At 44.1% G+C, this 19,809-nt stretch overlaps 1 protein-coding gene across 1 annotated transcript; it reads left to right on the top strand.

Moving 5' to 3' along the window:
* Window positions 1-831: 831 nt before the first annotated feature.
* On the top strand, window positions 832-18,814 carry LOC118212389 (bile salt-activated lipase-like). The gene is made up of 11 exons (XM_035390208.1): window positions 832-929; window positions 8,108-8,255; window positions 8,997-9,116; window positions 10,607-10,804; window positions 11,652-11,782; window positions 12,709-12,816; window positions 13,351-13,465; window positions 14,323-14,509; window positions 15,076-15,279; window positions 15,920-16,117; window positions 18,567-18,814. The coding sequence occupies exons 1-11, from the start codon at window positions 867-869 to the stop codon at window positions 18,757-18,759; spliced, it is 1,665 nt and encodes a 554-aa protein (XP_035246099.1). The 5' UTR covers window positions 832-866; the 3' UTR covers window positions 18,760-18,814.
* The last annotated feature ends 995 nt before the right edge of the window (window positions 18,815-19,809 follow it).

Here is a 19,809-nt window from a genome sequence, read left to right as displayed (position 1 = left end):
TAATGGTCCAAAGGGCATTTTCTGGGGGTTGGATATGCACACATGGACACGCAAACATGCAAACACGCATGCACTCAGTGTGGTGTGGTGTGTAATGCTCAGTGTGGTGTGTAGCGCTTAGCGTGGTGTGTAGTGCTCAGTGTGGTGTGTAGTGTTCAGCGTGGTGTGTAGTGCTCAGTGTGGTGTGTAGTGTTCAGCGTGGTGTGTAGCGATCAGTGTGGTGTGCAACGCTCAGCGTGGTGTGTAGCGCTCAGTGTGGTGTGGTGTGCTCAGTGTGGTGTGTAGTGTTCAGCGTGGTGTGTAGCGATCAGTGTGGTGTGCAACGCTCAGCGTGGTGTGTAGCGCTCAGTGTGGTGTGGTGTGTAGCGCTCAGCGTGGTGTGTAGCGCTCAGTGTGGTGTGGTGTGTAGCGCTCTGCGTGGTGTGTAGCGCTCAGTGTGGTGTGTAACGCTCAGCGTGGAGTGGTGTGGTGTGTAGTGCTCAGTGTGGTGTGCATTTAGGGCTCATACTGTCTCTCCTGTGCATTTAGGGCTCATGCTGTATCTTCTGTGCATTTAGGGCTCTTTCTCATACTGTATCTCCTGTGCATTTATCGCTCATGCTGTATCATGCTGTTTCTGTTTGTATTAGCACAAAGCTGAGGGGAAAGAAATGAAACGTGCTCTTACCACAAGGCCACTCGTGGTTTTTTGTGCGATTTTCTCCGCGACCACGTTATGGCATCATACGAAATGGAGGTTGTGCAACGGCGGTTTAAAATAGCACCGAGCGAGCGATAATGGTTTGGGGAAAGATACGGAATCACTCTTGCATAAATAGCCAGCGGAAACGCCGTTGTGCGGTCTTACGGTACACAGCTGATCTGCGATGACCGTGCTGGAGATTGCGGTGGTGGTGGCCCTGTGCCTGGGGTCGGCGTCAGCGGCTTCCGTAAGTGCGGAGCACCGAGACCTTTTATTAATAACCAATAATATCACATCACTGTTCTTCCAGGGTGCGTGAAGTACTTAAAGTGCTTGAAATTTATGGCAAGAAATGTAAGTACTAGAATACCGAGAAAAACAGATCCTTTTTCATTAAGTGCTTGAAAAGGTCCTTCAAGAAATGGTTGTGTGCAACCATTTCCCAACAATTTGTTAATTGAATTTTGATATAGTGATTTTAATAGAAAAAAGAATACGAATAAAATATTTTTATACTATTAGATACTAGTATTTAATTTATTCGATGCTTTTTATTTTCCTTGTACAGCACTTTGGTCAACTTCTGTTGTTTTTAAATGTGCTTTATAAATAAACTGACCTGACTTGACTAGTATACTATTTGAAAGATCCTGTGCAGTCAAAATCATGATTTTAAAATGCTTATATTATGACCAAAGACTATAAGGTTACTTACACATTGATTTTAAAAGTATCTCACACATGTACGTAATGAATTAGATTTTTTCCCCTAAAAACTATACAATGCTCGACATTGCCGCCTGGTGGAGAATTTGGTATTTTTATAATTTTTTTAGTCTTTCTTGAAAAACATTCAAATGTACAAACATTGCAGATGCAAGAATATGAATTTAGCTAAATAAATAATAATAATAATAATTGAAGAGAAAGAGTTGGGATAAATAAACTTTGTTAATATAAAATTATGGTAAACAAAAACACACATTATGCTTCTTTAAAGAGTTCATCGTACAGTTTGACAGTTCTATTACTTTTTTTAGTGTTTATAAATTTGAGTCTTAATATATTCTTTAAATTCAAATAAAAATCCAGTGAAATGGGGGGTGACTTTTGTTATTTTGCTTTTATCTATGTGAAATTTACCATATAGAATCAATAAGTTTACAATTAATTCAATCTTATATTTATCATGTAATGACATTTTTGCATTCAATTTTAATATTATGATTAGTTTTACACAATATATCAGCTTTCATTCGAGTCCAAAAAGTAATTGAATGTATTCAATGGTAAAATAAATGTGTTAAAGATTCTGGTTCATCACTGAACCAGAATCTTTACATTTCTTTTCAGTATCTAAAAATTTGGATAAATATATATTTGTTGGATATAATTTTGATATGTACTTCTTTAATTTCATTGGTAATACAGAATTTATAAGGTAAAAGCCATGTCCTCTGCCAGTCATTACCTATAAAAATGTTGTCCCAAAAAACTTTTCCTCTAGGAGTAATTTTCCTTCTTTCATAGAATGTATTACATATATGTTTATTTTTGCATTTAGCATTTATAATGTCAATACCATATGTCATCAAAAGGAGTTCTATCCATCTTGAAATTGAAGATGACTTTTCATTAAATGGGATAGACCATTAGGAATAGCTTTCATTATATAATTAAATTATCTGCTTGTAACAGGAAAGGATTTAACAAGAAGAAATTGTTCATAATTAAACAATAAACCATTGGCATCATAGAGATCACTTACATAAATAATGCCTTTATCAACCCAATTTTGCTTAAAGATAAAAAAAATTTCCAACAGTGATGTCTCCATTATTCCATATGATGGTTTTGTGTGGGGAAAAGTTATGTATGCAACATAATTTCCAAGCTAGGAAGGCCTGTTGATAAAATAATAGGCAATTTGGTAATGTTAAAATTATAAGTAAGTAAAAAATAAACACCACCCAACTTTCTAAAAATATTGTTTGGAATAAAATACCAAATAGAGCTTGGGGCTTTAAGACATTCCTTAATCCATTTTACTTTAAATGTGTTATTTAAATCAGTAAAAATTAATAATTCAAATCCACCTTCTTTTTTTGGACCCTGAGAGTATTTCTTTTTTTAGGTGGTGGTGTCTGTTTTTCCAAGCAAAATTAGTAAGTATGTTGTTGATTTCCTTAGATGTTGAATCTTGGACAAACATTGATAGGGCGGGATAATCATAATCAGTGTTTTGTGCAGATGAAGAGACGGGACTTCACTGCCGCATCTCTCTCCCCCTTCTCTCTCTCTCCTCCCTCTATTTCCTCTGAATTTGTGCCCTTATGTCTTGTAAAAATGATTAAATCCTGCATTAACTTTTCAAATGGTCATTTTCAGACAAGGTTAAGTATAGGCCTACATTTCGTAAAAATTATTAAACTACTAACGCTTACATTACAGTGTGAAATATCCACATTATATAATACCGAAATATCCACATTGTATAATACCACTAACCTATTTAAAGACACTCAATTTCAAAAATAACGTAGGCTATATAACCGAAATATTTTGAGCAGTAATACTTACATAGCAATGATGAAATTTTACCTGTGTTCAGTAGATGGAGACGGAGACAGTAAATCAATTATAGTGTTCTATTCGCTTGTTTTTTGTTTTTTTTTGCTCCAAAAAACGATGTCAGATAGGTCTATCAGTAAACATATGTGTTAGCTATGCCCAGAAGTCCTTAATAATAATAGTATGCCTACTTTCCAAGAAATTACGAAATATCGTTGACAACGTTTTCGTCAGGTTCAGCATCTGCTACCACAGAGTGAATGTGTAAGTGAATGCGATGATGAGAAAACTTTCCGTTACTCTGACCTATAAAACGCTATTCCAAAAGCAAAATTAGACATGTTATACATCGTTAGAAAGCCTATACTCTCACCTACTGAATAAATGAAGTGTCAATCAAGCCAGACCATACTAAAAAGGGAAACAACGCCGTAAACAACACGTGTGGTATTACGCACAACTATTTTGCAAGGTACCAAGGCGTAACAAATGCACGTATATTTCACAAACAGATTGTCCAAGACAATATGAGACCACTCAGTCTCAAAAGGGACATCTCTACTTGTAAAACCAATGGTAAGGTTGTATATTTATTCAATATTTATTCCCAGATATTGACTAGAATGACATGGTACCCATTCTTCTTATTGTAAAACTTGACTGCACTCCCTTTTGTTACGTCACTTCCGGGTTTGGTGGGTTTTTTAAGATGCGGAAGTAAAATTCTCTCACAAAAACGACTCCAGAAGTCACGGTAGTGTATATATAAGTATATTTTTTATGAAAATCTAGTTCATACATCATTTTCCTACACATTGATTCACTGGAGTCTCCAACCTGCAATATACTCGTTAATAACGACGTTCTTGGAGACTCAATGGGGGAAATTGCCAAACTTGGCAACCCTGGTCTCTACTGGAGCGCTGATTGGATAGTTGAAAATGCCTTGAACGATTGGCTCTCCATACTGGATGCGTAAAAACAGTGACAAAAGTCTGTGGGTGCGTCCGAATAGTCAACAAAATAGCTGCGTCCGAATAGTCAAAAAAAATTACGTCCTATGTCTTTTCCTAACCACTTTTCCTTGACCTCGATGGAAAACGCCATGAGGTTAAGGAAAGATGTGAAGCAGAATTCAAAAGGATTTCGGAAAAGACAACCGCGGTGCTAAGAGAATCCGACTGCACTTACACTAGGCTACGTAATTATGCGACGGCAGGTGTACGACGTGAGTCTGCCGTGGTAAAACTACAATGTTCCGAAGGTGGACTACTAAAAGCGCATCTTAGATATTTCGCCCCGTGCGTTCTTATCGTGTTGTTTCATGCAGGCTATATAAACGTGGACAAACCAGTGAAAAATATTACTTCATTACCAAGGTTGGAATTGAAATAAAAAAGGAATATAGGCTACCAGTCACAAAAGTGAAACGAAATGGTTGTCACATTGAGAATGGTTGCTCACGCTCACCCTCCTGTCCACTCATATTTATCGACGACATGGATCCCAATTAGTATGATTGTATGAAAATAATTCATTAAATTTAATGCAAGATAGGAATAACATGTTAGGCCTCCAAATGTACCACTGTACATATCATTATTCATAAGTTTCAAACATGTTGAATTAGAAACATAATCTGGCTAAAAACGTCTCATATCCCTTTTTCTTGAAAGACAGACTTCTGTGTAATGTTAATATCCTGATTATGATCTGATTATAAGCCTATGCATATAATAGCTTAAGAACCACCACACACCTCAGTCATGTTGATCGTTTGTTTCCGTAAACGGCTGAATGGTGCTCCGCTTTAAATGTTGCTGCTGTAAGGGATTGTGGGATGGAATTATCTCCTTTCCTTTCGTGAAGGACGGTCCAGTGTGCCCTATGCTAAAGGAGATGAGATAGGAAGCACTGAAACACCTTTCCTTAGCATTTAGAGAATTCGAACAGCTGTTATCATGGCTGCCACTTAGATACTTCCGGGTCATTTCACTCAGTTAGGAACCTTCCTAAGCAAAAAAGACTATTCGGAAGCAGCTTGTCTGTAACTTTCTTCTTGTAAACTGGACATTGCATGTAGAGGGAGTGTCGCACGTAAAAATCTGTTTTGCATTCGTACTTTTTCTGTTCACAAATGTTAATAAACCACTTCAGATCACAAAACACATGTAGATTTTAATTTACAGACGTGACCCTACACCCTCACGAAAATCTATATCCACAAACACAACGTTTTTTTACAGGTTAAACTTCCAGAGTACAAACACGAACCATAAGTTGCAAGCACAAGTCATTGCTTACAAGTACAAAATACTTTGTTTCAGTTTCAACTCGCAATGTACAAACACAAATCATAAGTTGCAAGCACAAGTCATTCCTTACAAATGCAAAATATTTTTTTTAAATTATTAATATGGCATTAATTTGAGCCGATAGGATAACTGTGCTGAGTAAAGACCTGTATCATAAAGCAGGATTACTGAGTTAGCTGGATAACTGCGCTGAGTAAAGACCTGTATCACAAAGCAGGATTACTGAGTTAGCTGGATAACTGTGCTGAGTAAAGACCTGTATCATAAAGCAGGATTACTGAGTTAGCTGGATAACTGCGCTGAGTAAAGACCTGTATCACAAAGCAGGATTACTGAGTTAGCTGGATAACTGCACTGAGTAAAACCCTGTATCACAGAGCAGGGTTACTGAGTTAGCTGGATAACTGCGCTGAGTAAAGACCTGTATCACAAAGCAGGATTACTGAGTTAGCTGGATAACTGCACTGAGTAAAACCCTGTATCACAGAGCAGGGTTACTGAGTTAGCTGGATAACTGCGCTGAGTAAAGACCTGTATCACAAAGCAGGATTACTGAGTTAGCTGGATGACTGCGCAGAGTAAAGACCTGTATCACAAAGCAGGATTACTGAGTTAGCTGGATGACTGTGCTGAGTAAAACCCGGAACAGCTGTTTTTACAGTCCATGTCCCAGATTTGAGGAGGGTTCCGGGTTTTACTCAGTGCAGTAATCCAGCTAACTCAGTAATCCAGCTTCGTGATACAGACTTCAAATGTTAAACGGGGATCTCAAACACAAGTCCTGCAGGGCTGCTGTGTCTACTGGTTTTTGATGTGTTCCTGCACCTACAGTAAGTGCTTAAATTAAGTCATTGACTGGCAAAAGATCCACATCTTGTGCATGCATGCCTTGTTTCCAAGGCCTTAATTGGCTGCTGATTAAAAGGAAATCACAAAAGCAGCAGACACTGCAGCCCTCCAGGACTGGAGTTTGACACCCCTGTTTTAGAAAGAAGGAGAGGGTCTGATTACACATCATTTTGCCACCTGTCATCCCATTCTTGCAGGTTTGATTTAAAAATAATCCCTAGTGCAAGATATCCCTTTTTTGTTTGATTATTGCTTTTTAAAGATGCCCAATGACTGGCCATGTTGGTATGTCAAACTTGACACTTTCGCGAGGGTTAATTTTTCAAATCTTATTATTTTATTTTTATTATGGTTTGCTAAAAAATATTTATTTAAACTCTAATCCAGTAGACATTTTCAATTATTTAATTGCGAAATCTGGACATTTTGAGGTATCTTTTTAAAGCAGATTTATTGACCTGGTCTGCAAACTAGTCCAGTTATGCAAAATGTCCTTTTAAAGAAATAGGGTAGTGAATGTACGACTGAACTTTGTATACCCTTTATGTGGTTTGTTCAACATCTCCGTTATCATGAAACTGTATTGTGGTCTATATGTACGGTCTATCACAGATCTCTACATTTATTTTAGTGCACATACACCAACGCGCACACAGATGTGCAAAGACCTTGAGCATGTTTGTTCTGGCTCAGACTACTGAAATATTGTTAATGAATGTTGCAGCTGCCTGTCAGCAGGAATACTACAACGATAACACGTCTTCACGTCATCTGACTCAGAAGCACAATGTATATTCGTCTCATGGGTGGTCAAAACCCAGGGAAAGTGTTTACCTGGACATGGAAAGTATTTTAAAAACTTTTGTTGTTTTGTTTGTTTGGTGCATCCATTACATTTCCCTTTGGTATCAGGAAATATAATTTAATTTGCTCTTTAGTATTTGCTAAACTGCATTTTTCAAAACAGCAGAGATAAAAAGACTTCCCAAAAATAAAAATGATGAATGAGATTACCCCACTTAAATTTTAAATGTGACATTTGCATCTATCTCTGGTTTTCTAACAATAATAAGCTCCACTATGTTTCAAGGTCAGTTTTTTTGGCAATTCTATTTTCGGTGAACAGCTATGCAATGTCCCTTTAACAGATGTGTGTGTGTGTGTGTGTCCATGTGTGTGTACATATGTGTGTTTGTGTGAGCAAAAGCTTGTATCTGTGTATGTGCGTACAGTATATGTTGTACATTAAATATCCAATATCATCGTATATGTGTGAATGCACCTGTGTCTCTGTGTGCATGTATACTTGTGTGTGTCCAGCGTGTGTGTGCATGTGCATGTATGCTTGTGTGTACAGCGTGTGTCTGTGTGTGCATGCATGCTTGTGTGTGTACAGCATGTGTCTGTGTGTGCATGCATGCTTGTGTGTGTACAGCATGTGTCTGTGTGTGCATGCATGCTTGTGTGTGTACAGCATGTGTCTGTGTGTGCGTGTATGCTTATGTGTGTACAGCGTGTGTGCGTGTATGCTTGTGTGTGTACAGCATGTGTCTGTGTGTGCATGCATGCTTGTGTGTGTACAGCATGTGTCTGTGTGTGCGTGTATGCTTATGTGTGTACAGCGTGTTTCTGTGTACGTGTCTGTATGCAGTATTTGTTCACGCACCGGGGTGTGCGTCTCTGTTCTCAGCTGGGGCCGGTGCTCACAGAGGGAGGCATGGTAGAGGGGAAAAACATTCACGTGGGGCTCTTCCGCTACATGGACGTGTTCAAGGGGATTCCTTTCGCCGCCCAGCCACAGCGTTTTGAGAAACCACAACCCCATCCTGGCTGGGAAGGTGTGCTCTGCCACAGCCCCGAGCTCATCCAGAGCCTCACGCTCAAACAAATACAGTATCCCAGTAATATCAAAATACTGAATCCAGCACATAAATAATGTCTTTTCAGAATGTGCATACGAAAATATATAACCTTCATCTATCATCATACAGTATACGGCCAAAAGTATGTGGACACCTGACATCCAACATCTCATCCAAAATTATAGCCATTAATATTAGTTGGTCCACCCTTTGCTTCTATAACAACCTTCACTCTTCTAGGAAGACATTATACTAGATGTGGAAGCATTGCTGCTGGTATTTGCTTCCATTCAGCCAGAAGAACACTAGTGAGGTCGGGCACTGATTGGGCGGTTAGGCCTGGCCCGCAGTTGGCTTTCCAGTTGATCCCAAAGGTGTTGGATGGGGTTGGGGTCAGGGCTCTGTGCAGGCCAGTCTAGCTCTTCCACACCGTTCTTGACAAAACCATTGACATGGTTTTGAAACAGGAAAGGGTCTTCCCCAAACTGTTGGGGAAGCACAGAATCGTCTAGAATGTGATTGTATGCTGTAGCATTAAGATTAGCCTTCACTGAAACTATGAAACCATGAAAAACGGCCCCAGACTAAGGGGTGTCCAGATACTTTTGATCATATAGTGCATATTAGTAACTGCTACGTTTGAATAGACTCTCATGCCATGTTTTTAGAGCCAGTATTTCATATCTCGCTGTGTTAATCATTATTTATTCTCTGCAGGGGTACTGAAGGCCAAGAAGTTTGCCAGGAGGTGCATGCAGGTGAATCTGATTCAGACTGAGACTCGTGGCAGTGAGGACTGCCTCTACCTGAACATCTGGGTCCCGCAGGGCCGATCAGGTACTATATCTACAGCACCTACTCCACCCCTACTCCACCCCTACTCCTCCCACCTACTGTACCTACTCCACCCACTACTGTACCCATCTACAGCACCTACTCCACCCCTACTCCACCCCTACTCCTCCTATCGACTGTACCTACTCCACTCCTACTCTACCCCTACTCCATCCATCTACTGTACCTACTCCACCCCTACTCCACCCAACGACTGTACCTATTCCACCCTTACTCCACCCATCTGCTGTACCTACTCCATCCTTACTCCTCCCATCTACTGTACCCACTACCTCACCCACTGCTGCACCCAACTACTGTACCTACTCCACCCCTACTGCACCCATCTACTGTACCTACTCAACCCCTACTCTACCCCTACTCCACAACCTACTCTACCCCTACTGCACCCATCTACTGTACCTACTTCACCCCTACTCCACCCCTACTCCTCCTATCGACTGTACCTACTCCACCCACTACTGTACCCATCTACTGTACCTACTCCACTCCTACTCTACCCTTAGTCCACCCATCTTCTGTATCCACTCGACCCATCTACAGCATCTACTCCACCCACTACTCTACCCATCTACTGTACCTACTTCACCCACTACTGTACCCATCTACTGTACCTACTCCATCCATACTCTACCCCTACTCCATCCATCTACTGTACCTACTCCACCCACTACTCCACCCATCTACTGTACCACCCCTACTCCTCCTATCTACTGTACCTACTCCACCCATCTACTGTACCTACTCCACCACTACTCCACCCATTTACTGTACTCACTCCACCCCTACTCTACCCCTACTCCACTCATCTACAGTACCTAATCTACCCCTACTCCACCCATCTACAGTACCTACTCCACCCGGACTCCACCCATCTACTGTACCTATGCCACTCTTACTCCTCCCATATACTGTACCTACTCCACCCCTACTCTACCCCTACTCCACACATCTACAGTACCTCCTCTACTTCCACTCCACCCATCTACTGTACCGACTCCACCCCACTACTGTACCTACTCCACCCATACTCCACCCATCTACTGTACCTGCTCCACCCCCTACTCTATCCATCCACAGTCCGTACTCCACTCTCTACTCCACCTATTTACAGTATACTCCACGCATCCTCCATCGATCTACAGTACCTACTCCAACCCTACTCCATCCATTTACTGCACTTACCCAATCCCCCTTACTCCAACCATCTAGACTGCATACTCAATTCCCTTACTCCATCTATCTACATCACCTACTCTATGTATACACATTTACATGCTCTATCTCTATCTTTACAATACATACTCCATTCATCTTACTGCTCTTACCATTATCAGTCATTTACCGATCTGTGGTATTTTTCTGTCAGTCTTTCTTTTCTGTGTCTGTCTGTCTGTCAAAATTTGGATATGATTGATCTGTCTGTCTATCTGTCTGTCTGTCTGTCTGTCTGGTCCCCTCTCCTCTGGCAGTGTCCACCGGTCTGCCTGTTATGGTCTACCTCTATGGCGGTGCCTTCTTGGTCGGGGGGTCCATGGGTGCCAACTTTCTGGACAACTACCTGTACAGCGGGGAGGAGATCGCTGACCGGGGGAACGTCATTGTGGTTACGCTGGGGTACCGCGTGGGCACCCTGGGGTTCCTCAGCAGCGGCGATGCCAGCGGGCCAGGTGAGGGCGTGGCACAGTGGGGATGGGCGTGGCAGGTGGGAATGGGCGGGGACAGGATGGGGGGGCGAGGATGGGCAGGGACAGAAGTGGTGGGCGGGGATAAGTGGGACTGGCTGGGGACAGGAGGGGTGGGTGGGGACAGGAGTGATGGGCGTGGCACAGGGGGACAGGTGTGGCAGGTGGGACTGGGTGGGGACAGGAGGGGTGGGCAGGGACGGGCATGGCAGGTGGGGATGTGCGGGGACAGGAGGGGTGGGTGGGGGCAGGAGTGGTGGGCGGGGGCAGGAGTAGTACTGCAGCATGGTTGCTTGGATCTTTCTCCATTTTTTGGGACACTTGAAGGTCAGCCATCTGCCTGTCTGGTTTATTTGTTGCTGTATATTACACTTATTGGCATGGTGACTGTAGCTTTAATTTGAGGGTATTCTCGTCCACACTGGGTGATTTGTGTAGGAATTACAGCTTTTTTATATGCAGTCCTCCCATTTTAGGGGAGCAAATGTAATGGGACTGCAACAAAAATTGTGTCGCTGTCCCAATACTTTTGAATTTACCCGTACACCTGTATTACTCTCAACTGTAACTCACTGTTGAAAGGCCCAGCTCCTAAAAAAACCGCACTGTTACTGAATCCAGACTCACCCGTGCTGACTGCTGTGGGCAAGCTTGCGGGACAGTGGATGACCGGCTGGAGGGTATCGGTCTGTAGGGCTGTCCTGGTCTTAAACAGCACCCTGCTGTAGCATGGGGAGTCCCAGTTCTGTCCCAAACCCAGCCCCCTTGTTAAGGTTTGAGGAGAGGGTAAGGGTGAGGGCGCGTAACGTGGCAGCTCTTCTCTCGGCCCCAGGGAATTATGGGCTGTGGGACCAGCACGCCGGCATCGCCTGGGTGCACCGGAACATCAGGGCCTTCGGAGGCGACCCCGACAACATCACCGTCTTCGGCGAGTCCGCCGGGGCCGCCAGCGTCAGCTTCCAGGTAAGCGGCCCCCGTCGCCGCCCCCTCCTATCCCGGTTACGCTCGGATGCGTCCCGCACCGCCATGTTCCCCCCACGCCTCATTTCACATGAGTGTTTCCTGTTCCGCATCACCATGTTCCCCCCGTGCCTGATTTCAGATGAGTGTTTCCTGTCCCGCACTGCCATCTTCCCCCCGCGCCTCATTTCAGATGACTGTTTCCTGTCCCGCACTGCCATCTTCCCCCCACGCCTCATTTCAGATGACTGTTTCCTGTCCCGCACTGCCATCTTCCCCCCACGCCTCATTTCAGATGACTGTTTCCTGTCCCGCACTGCCATCTTCCCCCCACGCCTCATTTCAGATGACTGTTTCCTGTACCGCACTGCCATCTTCCCCCCACGCCTCATTTCAGATGACTGTTTCCTGCCGTTAGATCGCACAGGAAAGTGCTTTTCCCCAGGGCACATTACCCAATCAGAGAGTTAAATCTGAAAACATCAGGTCACACGTCTATTGACTTTCTCGTCACTGTGGCACATTGGTGATGAGTTGTGATGTGGCAGTGTAGTATAATGGCTAAGGAACTGGGATTGTAACCTACCAGTCACAGGTACGAATCCCAGGTAGGACACTGCCATTATACTCTTGGGCAAGGTACTTAACCTGCATTGCTTCAGTATATATCCAACTGTATAAATGGATGCAGTGTAAAAAGTTTTCCAGTCGCTCTGGATAAGAGTGTCTGCTAAATGCCTGTAACGTAATGTAATGTGATATCAGCAGGTTTTTGATGCCTGTTGCATGTGTGTATGTGTGTGGGTGTGTGTGCGTGTGTGCGCGTTTTATGAACAACAATTCCTAAATGTTAATGTTAAATGTGTAAATGTTAATGTTAAATGCGTAAATGTTACTGTAAATGTGTGTGCATGTGTCTCCCCGCACAGCTCCTCTCTCCCAAAAACAGGGGTCTGATCCGCAGGGGCATCTCTCAGAGCGGGGTGGCCCTCAGCCCCTGGGCCGTGAACAGGAACCCGCGGGCGCTGGCAGAGGAGGTGCGTGTTCTGCTCTCTCCCCGTCTGGGTTTGGGTTCCAGTGGACAGAACTCTTCCGGACTGAGCTACAGTGGCTAGCAGTGACCACAGTGCACTTCAGACTAGAGGGAGAACTACAGAGCCAGGGATTATGGGATGGCTGTCCGCTGTGAGGCCCTACTGGGGGGGGGGTGGCGGTTTAGGTCCGTGTTAGCCTTGCCCACCTCCACTCACTGAGGCTCAGGCTTAGGCCAGTCTCTGCTCTGAAGACATGGATGTGTATCTTTCTCCATCTCCATCTCTCCTCCTTTTTTTCTCTCCACCCGTTTCTCCCCCTTTCTCTCTCTCCATTTCATGTTTCAGTTTCCAGGTTCTTTCATTGGTGACAAACAACAAAAGAGAAACAATTGTAAAAAAAAATGTTTTTTGCTGTAGTGTAGATCAACAATTACAGCATTGCCAATTATAGAAAGAATAGATACTAAAAGCTCTCTCTCTCTCTCCCTTTGTTCTCTCTCTTCCCCTCTCTCTCCTTCTCTCTCTCTCCCCACTCAGATCGCCATTAAGGTGGGCTGTCCCACAGATGAGAGGATGATGCCGTGTCTGAAGATCACAGACCCTGTGGCTCTCACTCTGGCTGGCACTCAAAACCTGGATGGCTCTCCATCCAGTGAGTCCCGCCCCCAGAACCCAGAACTGCTCCGCCTGACCGGCAAATGAGAGCGACTCACCCCCTATCCAACCCCAACTGCCCCGCCTGACCGCCAGACTAACAGACGAGAGCGACTCACCCCCTATCCAACCCCAACCACTCCGCCTGACCGCCAGACTAACAGACGAGAGCGACTCACCCCCTATCCAACCCCAACCACTCCGCCTGACCCCCAGACTAACAGACAAGAGCGACTCACCCCCTATCCAACCCCAACCACTCCGCCTGACCGCCAGACTAACAGACAAGAGCGACTCACCCCCTATCCAACCCCAACCACTCCGCCTGACCGCCAGACTAACAGACGAGAGCAACTCACCCCCATCCAACCCCAACCACTCCGCCTGACCGCCAGACTAACAGACGAGAGCGACTCACCCCCATCCAACCCCAACCGCCCTGCCTGACCCCCAGACTATCAGACAAGTGCCAGTCACTCACCACAAAGAGAGACATCAACCATTTGCATTATATTTATTTATCAGACGCTCTTATTCAAAATTTAATTATATCTATGTGTATATATAAGTTAAATAAGCTCTCATCACTACAGGAACTGCACAAATAGAACTCCTAGTGTGGAAAGAAGTGTATGAATCAGCTGCACTGACGTGATATATCTGTTCTCATGTTTAAAAAAGCGATCTTAAAGATGAGAAGAGAATTAGAATTTAAATCCAGTGCTTAAGAAGTGCTACTGCCTTGTAGACAGCTCTCCATGTGTATTCTGCATATGTGACTATTTAGGATAAGGTGACGTACCCCTGAGCGTGAGTCGTTTGAACCTGCGGTGTTCCACTTCCTGTCCTCCCCAGACCCCATCGTGTTCAACCTGCTCCTGACACCTGTGATCGACGGGGACTTCCTGCCGGACGAGCCGGGAAACCTGTTCCACAACGCCGCCGACATCGACTACATCGCAGGCATCAACAACATGGACGGCCACCTCTTCTGCGGCATCGACGTGCCCTCGATCAACCAGCCCCTGCAGCCCACGCCCCCGTGAGTCTGCCGCAGTGCATGCTGGGAAGTCCCCGCAGAACCGCAACAACACAGGAAACGTACACGTCGTACAGCGTGTGCGTGCGTGCAATGTGTGCGTGTGTGTGTGTGTGCATGTGTGTGTGTATGTGCGTGTGTGTGTGCGTGCGTGTGTGTGCGTGTGTGCATGTGTGTGTGTGTGTGTGTGCGTGTGCGTGTGCGTGCCAGGCAATCAGGCAGATAAAATACATTTGCATTTCATTTGTTTATGCTATTTACTCATTGACATATAGTATATTATTTTTCAACAGAGATAATTAGATAATGGAATGTTTAAAAAGTTTTTTTTCTAATGTATGCAGTGCATTTTGACATTTGATTTCAATTTTAGTTCAGATGTAATGATATGACCTTGTTTTTCTGATCAGATCCTCCTTAGTAATCTAATTTTCTCACTTGACCCTCTTTCATTGGCTCTCCTCTGATGGAAACCAATCAGCTTCCATGTTTCTAATGTTTGGCTACTAACTGTACCAAACATCCTGTCCAATGTTCCTCCTTCTTTCCGTGGCTGTTCTGTGACTCAGGGAGGTGGCCATGGAGCTGCTGAATGCTCTGACCAAGGAGAAGGGGCCGGAGGCGGCCAGCCTCGCCTACAAGGAGTACACCCAGAGCTGGGGCTCCACCCCCAGCAAGTCCACCATCAAGCAGACCATCACTGAGATCGAGACCGACTTCATCTTCCTGGTGCCCACCCAGGCTGCTCTCTACCAACATGCGAACATGTCCAAGTAAGGCACGGGCCTGTCTGCATCCATCAGTGTTATATTACTGTTACAGCACCAAGACGTAACACACACTCCATTCACCAGCGTTATATTACTGTTACAGCACCAAGACGTAACACACACTCCATTCACCAGCGTTATATTACTGTTACAGCACCAAGATGTAACACACACTCCATTCACCAGCGCTATATTACTGTTACAGCACCAAGACATAACACACACTCCATTCACCAGCGCTATATTACTGTTACAGCACCAAGCCATAACACACAGGCCTGTCTCTATTCACCAGCGCTATATTACTGTTACAGCACCAAGCCGTAACACACACTCCATTCACCAGCGTTATATTACTGTTACAGCACCAAGACATAACACACACTCCATTCACCAGCGTTATATTACTGTTACAGCACCAAGCCATAACACACACTCCATTCACCAGCGCTATATTACTGTTACAGCACCAAGCCATAACACACACTCCATTCACCAGCGCTATATTACTGTTACAGCACCAAGCCATAACACACACTCCATTCACTAGCGTCATATTACTGTTACAGCACCAAGCCGTAACACACACTCCATTCACCAGCGTTATATTACCCACCACCCTCTCCCATCCCGTCTGTTACAGAACCGGGCGCACGTACTCCTACCAGTTCTCCGTGCCGTCCCTGATCACCACCTACCCCGGCTGGATGGGGGCCGACCACGCCGATGATCTGCAGTATGTTTTCGGGAAGCCCTTCACCACGCCCCTCGCCTACTCCCCCCGCCACCGCGATGTGTCCCGCCACATGATCGCCTACTGGACCAACTTCGCCAGAACTGGGTAAACACCATCCCCCTGGCCTGTACAGCACTGTGGTATGCTCACACACACGTATGCACACACGCACACGTGCACACACACACGCACATAAGCGCACACACACACGTATGCACACACACACACGTGCACACACACACGCACATAAGCGCACACGCACACGTACACACACATGCACACACACATACACACACGCACATAAGCGTACACACACACATACACACATGCACACAGACACACACACACACTGAGACTACTCTGCAATACATTGTACCATAGGTCTTGCAGAGGACTTCATTAAATATTTAGATCTTGCTTCCAGTTTTTAGTTACAGTTTAAATGTACTGCATGCCAAGCTGCACAAAGAAACAACGCACAGTTAGTGTGTCCGACAAAGGCTTCACCACCATTATGTTTCAGTCAACCACAAAACAGTGCAAATATGAAGCCATAGAGTTCTCCATATTTCATTTTGGACGTGCCTTATTACTCTTGTGTCTGAATTACTTTACCTTGTTCTGAAAGTACATTTTTTGGTTTGGCAATCTACCAAAAGGCAAGCTGGGAATCACACTCACCACCCTCCTTCATGTTTATAAAAATGTTTTGAAATAGAAGTAAGAAAGAAAATTGCATTATTCATATTTTTACAAGATATGTTACAGTATGTGGCTGGTTTTAAAGGTGCAGTGTGTAGAATTTAGTGGTATCTAGCGGTGAGGTTGCAGATTGCAACCAACTAAATACCCCCCCACCCCCACCCACACTCCCCCCCCCACCTCCTCACCCCTCCCTTTCCAACGACGTAGGAGAAGCTACGGTGGCCTATAAGTTCAAAAAATGTCAAGCGATGAGGTTCCTTGGTAGATTTATAAATTGTAGTTAGATATTTAGTCTGTAAAACTATAGGTCATAGCTTACAAGTAAGGTAGCGATTATGACAGTTAATTGTTCCGCATTGTGGTAGCGTTTCATTGCTAACGTTAGCTAACGTTAACTGCTTTGCATGGTAAATCATAGAAAGACATGATGCGTCACGAAAACTATTACACTACTAATTAACGATTACATTATGGTGTGAAATACCTTCATTATAAAATACCACTAACCTATTTAAAGACACCCATTTTCAAAAATAACGTATATAACCAAAATATTTTGAGCAGTAATACTTAAATAGCAATGATGAAATCTTACCTGTTTTCAAAAGATAGAGACAGAGACAGTAAACCAATGACATATTTCTATCTGCTTCTGTCTTACACCAGAAAATGATGTCAGCCAGGTCTATCAGCAAACATATGGCTTAGCTATGCCCAGAAGCCCTCAATAATAATAGTATTTTCCAAGAAATTATGAAAAATCGTTGGCACTGTTTCGTTAGGTGCAGCGTCTTTTACTGCTACCACAGAGTGAATGCGTAAGTGAATGCGATGATAACAAAACTTTTGATTACGCTGACCAATAAAACGCTATTCCAAAAGCAAAATCAGACATGTTATACATCGTTAGAAAGCATATACTCTCGCCTACTGAATAAATGGATTTTCAATCAAGCCAGACTGTAGTAAAAAGGGCGACAACGCCGTAAACAACGTGTGGTATTATGCACAGCTATTTTGGAAGATACCCAGGCATCACAAATGTGCGTATATTTCACAAACGGATTGTGCAAGGCAATATATGACCACTCAGTCTCTTCTTTCTTCTTCTTTGTTTTCCAACCGGTGCATTCGTGCCACCCACCAAAATTAAAAATGCGATAAAAAAAAATAAAAAAAACGCCAAAGCCAAGGCCCTCTCTCGAGCTGTTTGCCTGTTCTGGGCTACTGTAGAAACATGGCGGTGCAACATGGCGGCCTCTGTGGAAGAGGACCCGCTCCCTATGTAGATATAAAAGGGCTCATTCTAAGGTAATGAAAACACAACGATTCTTATTTTCATGGGATTATACACTAATTAAAACATACTTATGAATATTATATTCCATTTCTGCCAAGTCCGTTCCGCTAGATGCCACTAAATTCGACACACTGCACCTTTAAACCTAAAATTACTTATATCTTGAATTTTATATATTCCTGTATGACAGCATGTCTTTTTAATCAGTAGAAAATCAGTAGCTCTTTCATTATGCAGCTATGTCATTATAACCAGAGGTGAAAAGTCTAAGGGTCAGAAAGTAAAAGTCCTGCCGTGTGTTCCTTTGACCCATGAACTCAGCCAGCTGATTTCACTAATTAGTTCTACCTCCTGGCTGAAGAATTGTGCTAATTAGCAGATCCAGTTAATTAGAACAAAATACTGGGGAGGACTTTTACATTCTGAACCTGGATTTATACATCTAATTATCTCCGAGTATGCCAGTTCAGTGGCCCCGCCTACTTACTCGTTACTGTCCTCTGGCCCCGCCTACTTACACTTTACTCTCCTCTGGCCTCTCCCACACAGTGACCCCAATAAAGGAGAGTCCGATGTCCCCGTCGCCTGGCCTCGTTTCACCGGCTCAGAACACCAGTACCTGGAGATCAACGAGAAGATGAACAGGGACTCGGTCAGGCAGAAGCTGAGGACCCGCTTCGTTCAGTTCTGGACCCAGACATACGCCCTGCTCCCCACCATCAAAAGCCCCTCGGCAGAGTAGTCGGCCTCGCGGCGGGATTCCGGAACCTTCCCCGGGAGCGTTCCGTTCTCCGCGGCGACAGCATGCGCCGCGTGTTCCGCTGGATCCTAAGAAGCCGAGCGTAATTGCTAATGATGCGGCCGCCTCTGGACCACCGTGATTTTGCAAAGCTGGTACTGCTTGCTAGTTTGTAAGCCAATGAGTGATAATACGTTCTACGCATTTTCCCTCGAGCAGATAGACAATGAGCAATAAACCAAGAAAAGCATGACTCAAAAGACTCATGATTCTTTGATGCCGTTTTAATTATTTAAATATTTATTCACTGTTATATTCAGCCATGTACGCCACACTCATTTTCATACACAAGACGTATACTATCAGGCAGGCTATTTGCATCCTAGGGTGATATAAAGCAGGCTGATTTAAAAGTGGTGTCGCTGTATTGTGTTTAAGTTCTATATTAACAAACAGAATCATGTGCTGATTAATTTGGTGTACCATTTTTTAGGGAGGGACATATTAAGACATTACTCATACACAGTATTCTAATGGTCTAAAGGGCATTTTCTGGGGGTTGACTGTTACTGTGGATTTTGGATATGCAACACACAGGGGCACGCAAACCTGCAAACATGCATGCACGCACGCACCCACGCATGCAGACACAGACAAAGACACACACAGGAAGAGCCCTAAATGCACAGGAGATACAGTATGAGAGAGCCTTAAATGCACAGGAGATACAGTATGAGCCCTAAATGCACAGGAGATACATAATGAGCCGTAAATGCACAGGAGATACAGTATGAGCCCTAAATGCACAGGAGATACAGTATGAGCCCTAAATGCACAGGAGATACAGTATGAGCCCTAAATGCACAGGAGATACAGTATGAGCCCTAAATGCACAGGAGATACAGTATGAGCCCTAAATGCACAGGAGATACAGTATGAAAGCACCCTGAATACCGTAGAGCCGCCATCTGTGGAAGCCGCGTGTTTCCACCCGAAGCACAGCCGCGGGATTATTAATTAATTTAAACGAGGCCGTCCGCAGCAGCTGCAGGA

The sequence above is a fragment of the Anguilla anguilla genome, chromosome 14, assembly GCF_013347855.1.
Source record: "Anguilla anguilla isolate fAngAng1 chromosome 14, fAngAng1.pri, whole genome shotgun sequence".
In the NCBI taxonomy this organism is placed as follows: Eukaryota; Metazoa; Chordata; class Actinopteri; order Anguilliformes; family Anguillidae; genus Anguilla; species Anguilla anguilla.
This window is presented reverse-complemented; position numbering and strand designations above follow the sequence as displayed.

Coding starts and splice junctions, on each gene's coding strand:
- LOC118212389 (XM_035390208.1), top strand. CDS start 867: ATGACCGTGCTGGAGATTGCGGTGGTGGTGGCCCTGTGCCTGGGGTCG. Junction 9,117..10,606: donor GGTCCCGCAGGGCCGATCAG/GTACTATATCTA, acceptor CTCCTCTGGCAG/TGTCCACCGGTCTGCCTGTT. Junction 10,805..11,651: donor CGGCGATGCCAGCGGGCCAG/GTGAGGGCGTGG, acceptor TCTCGGCCCCAG/GGAATTATGGGCTGTGGGAC.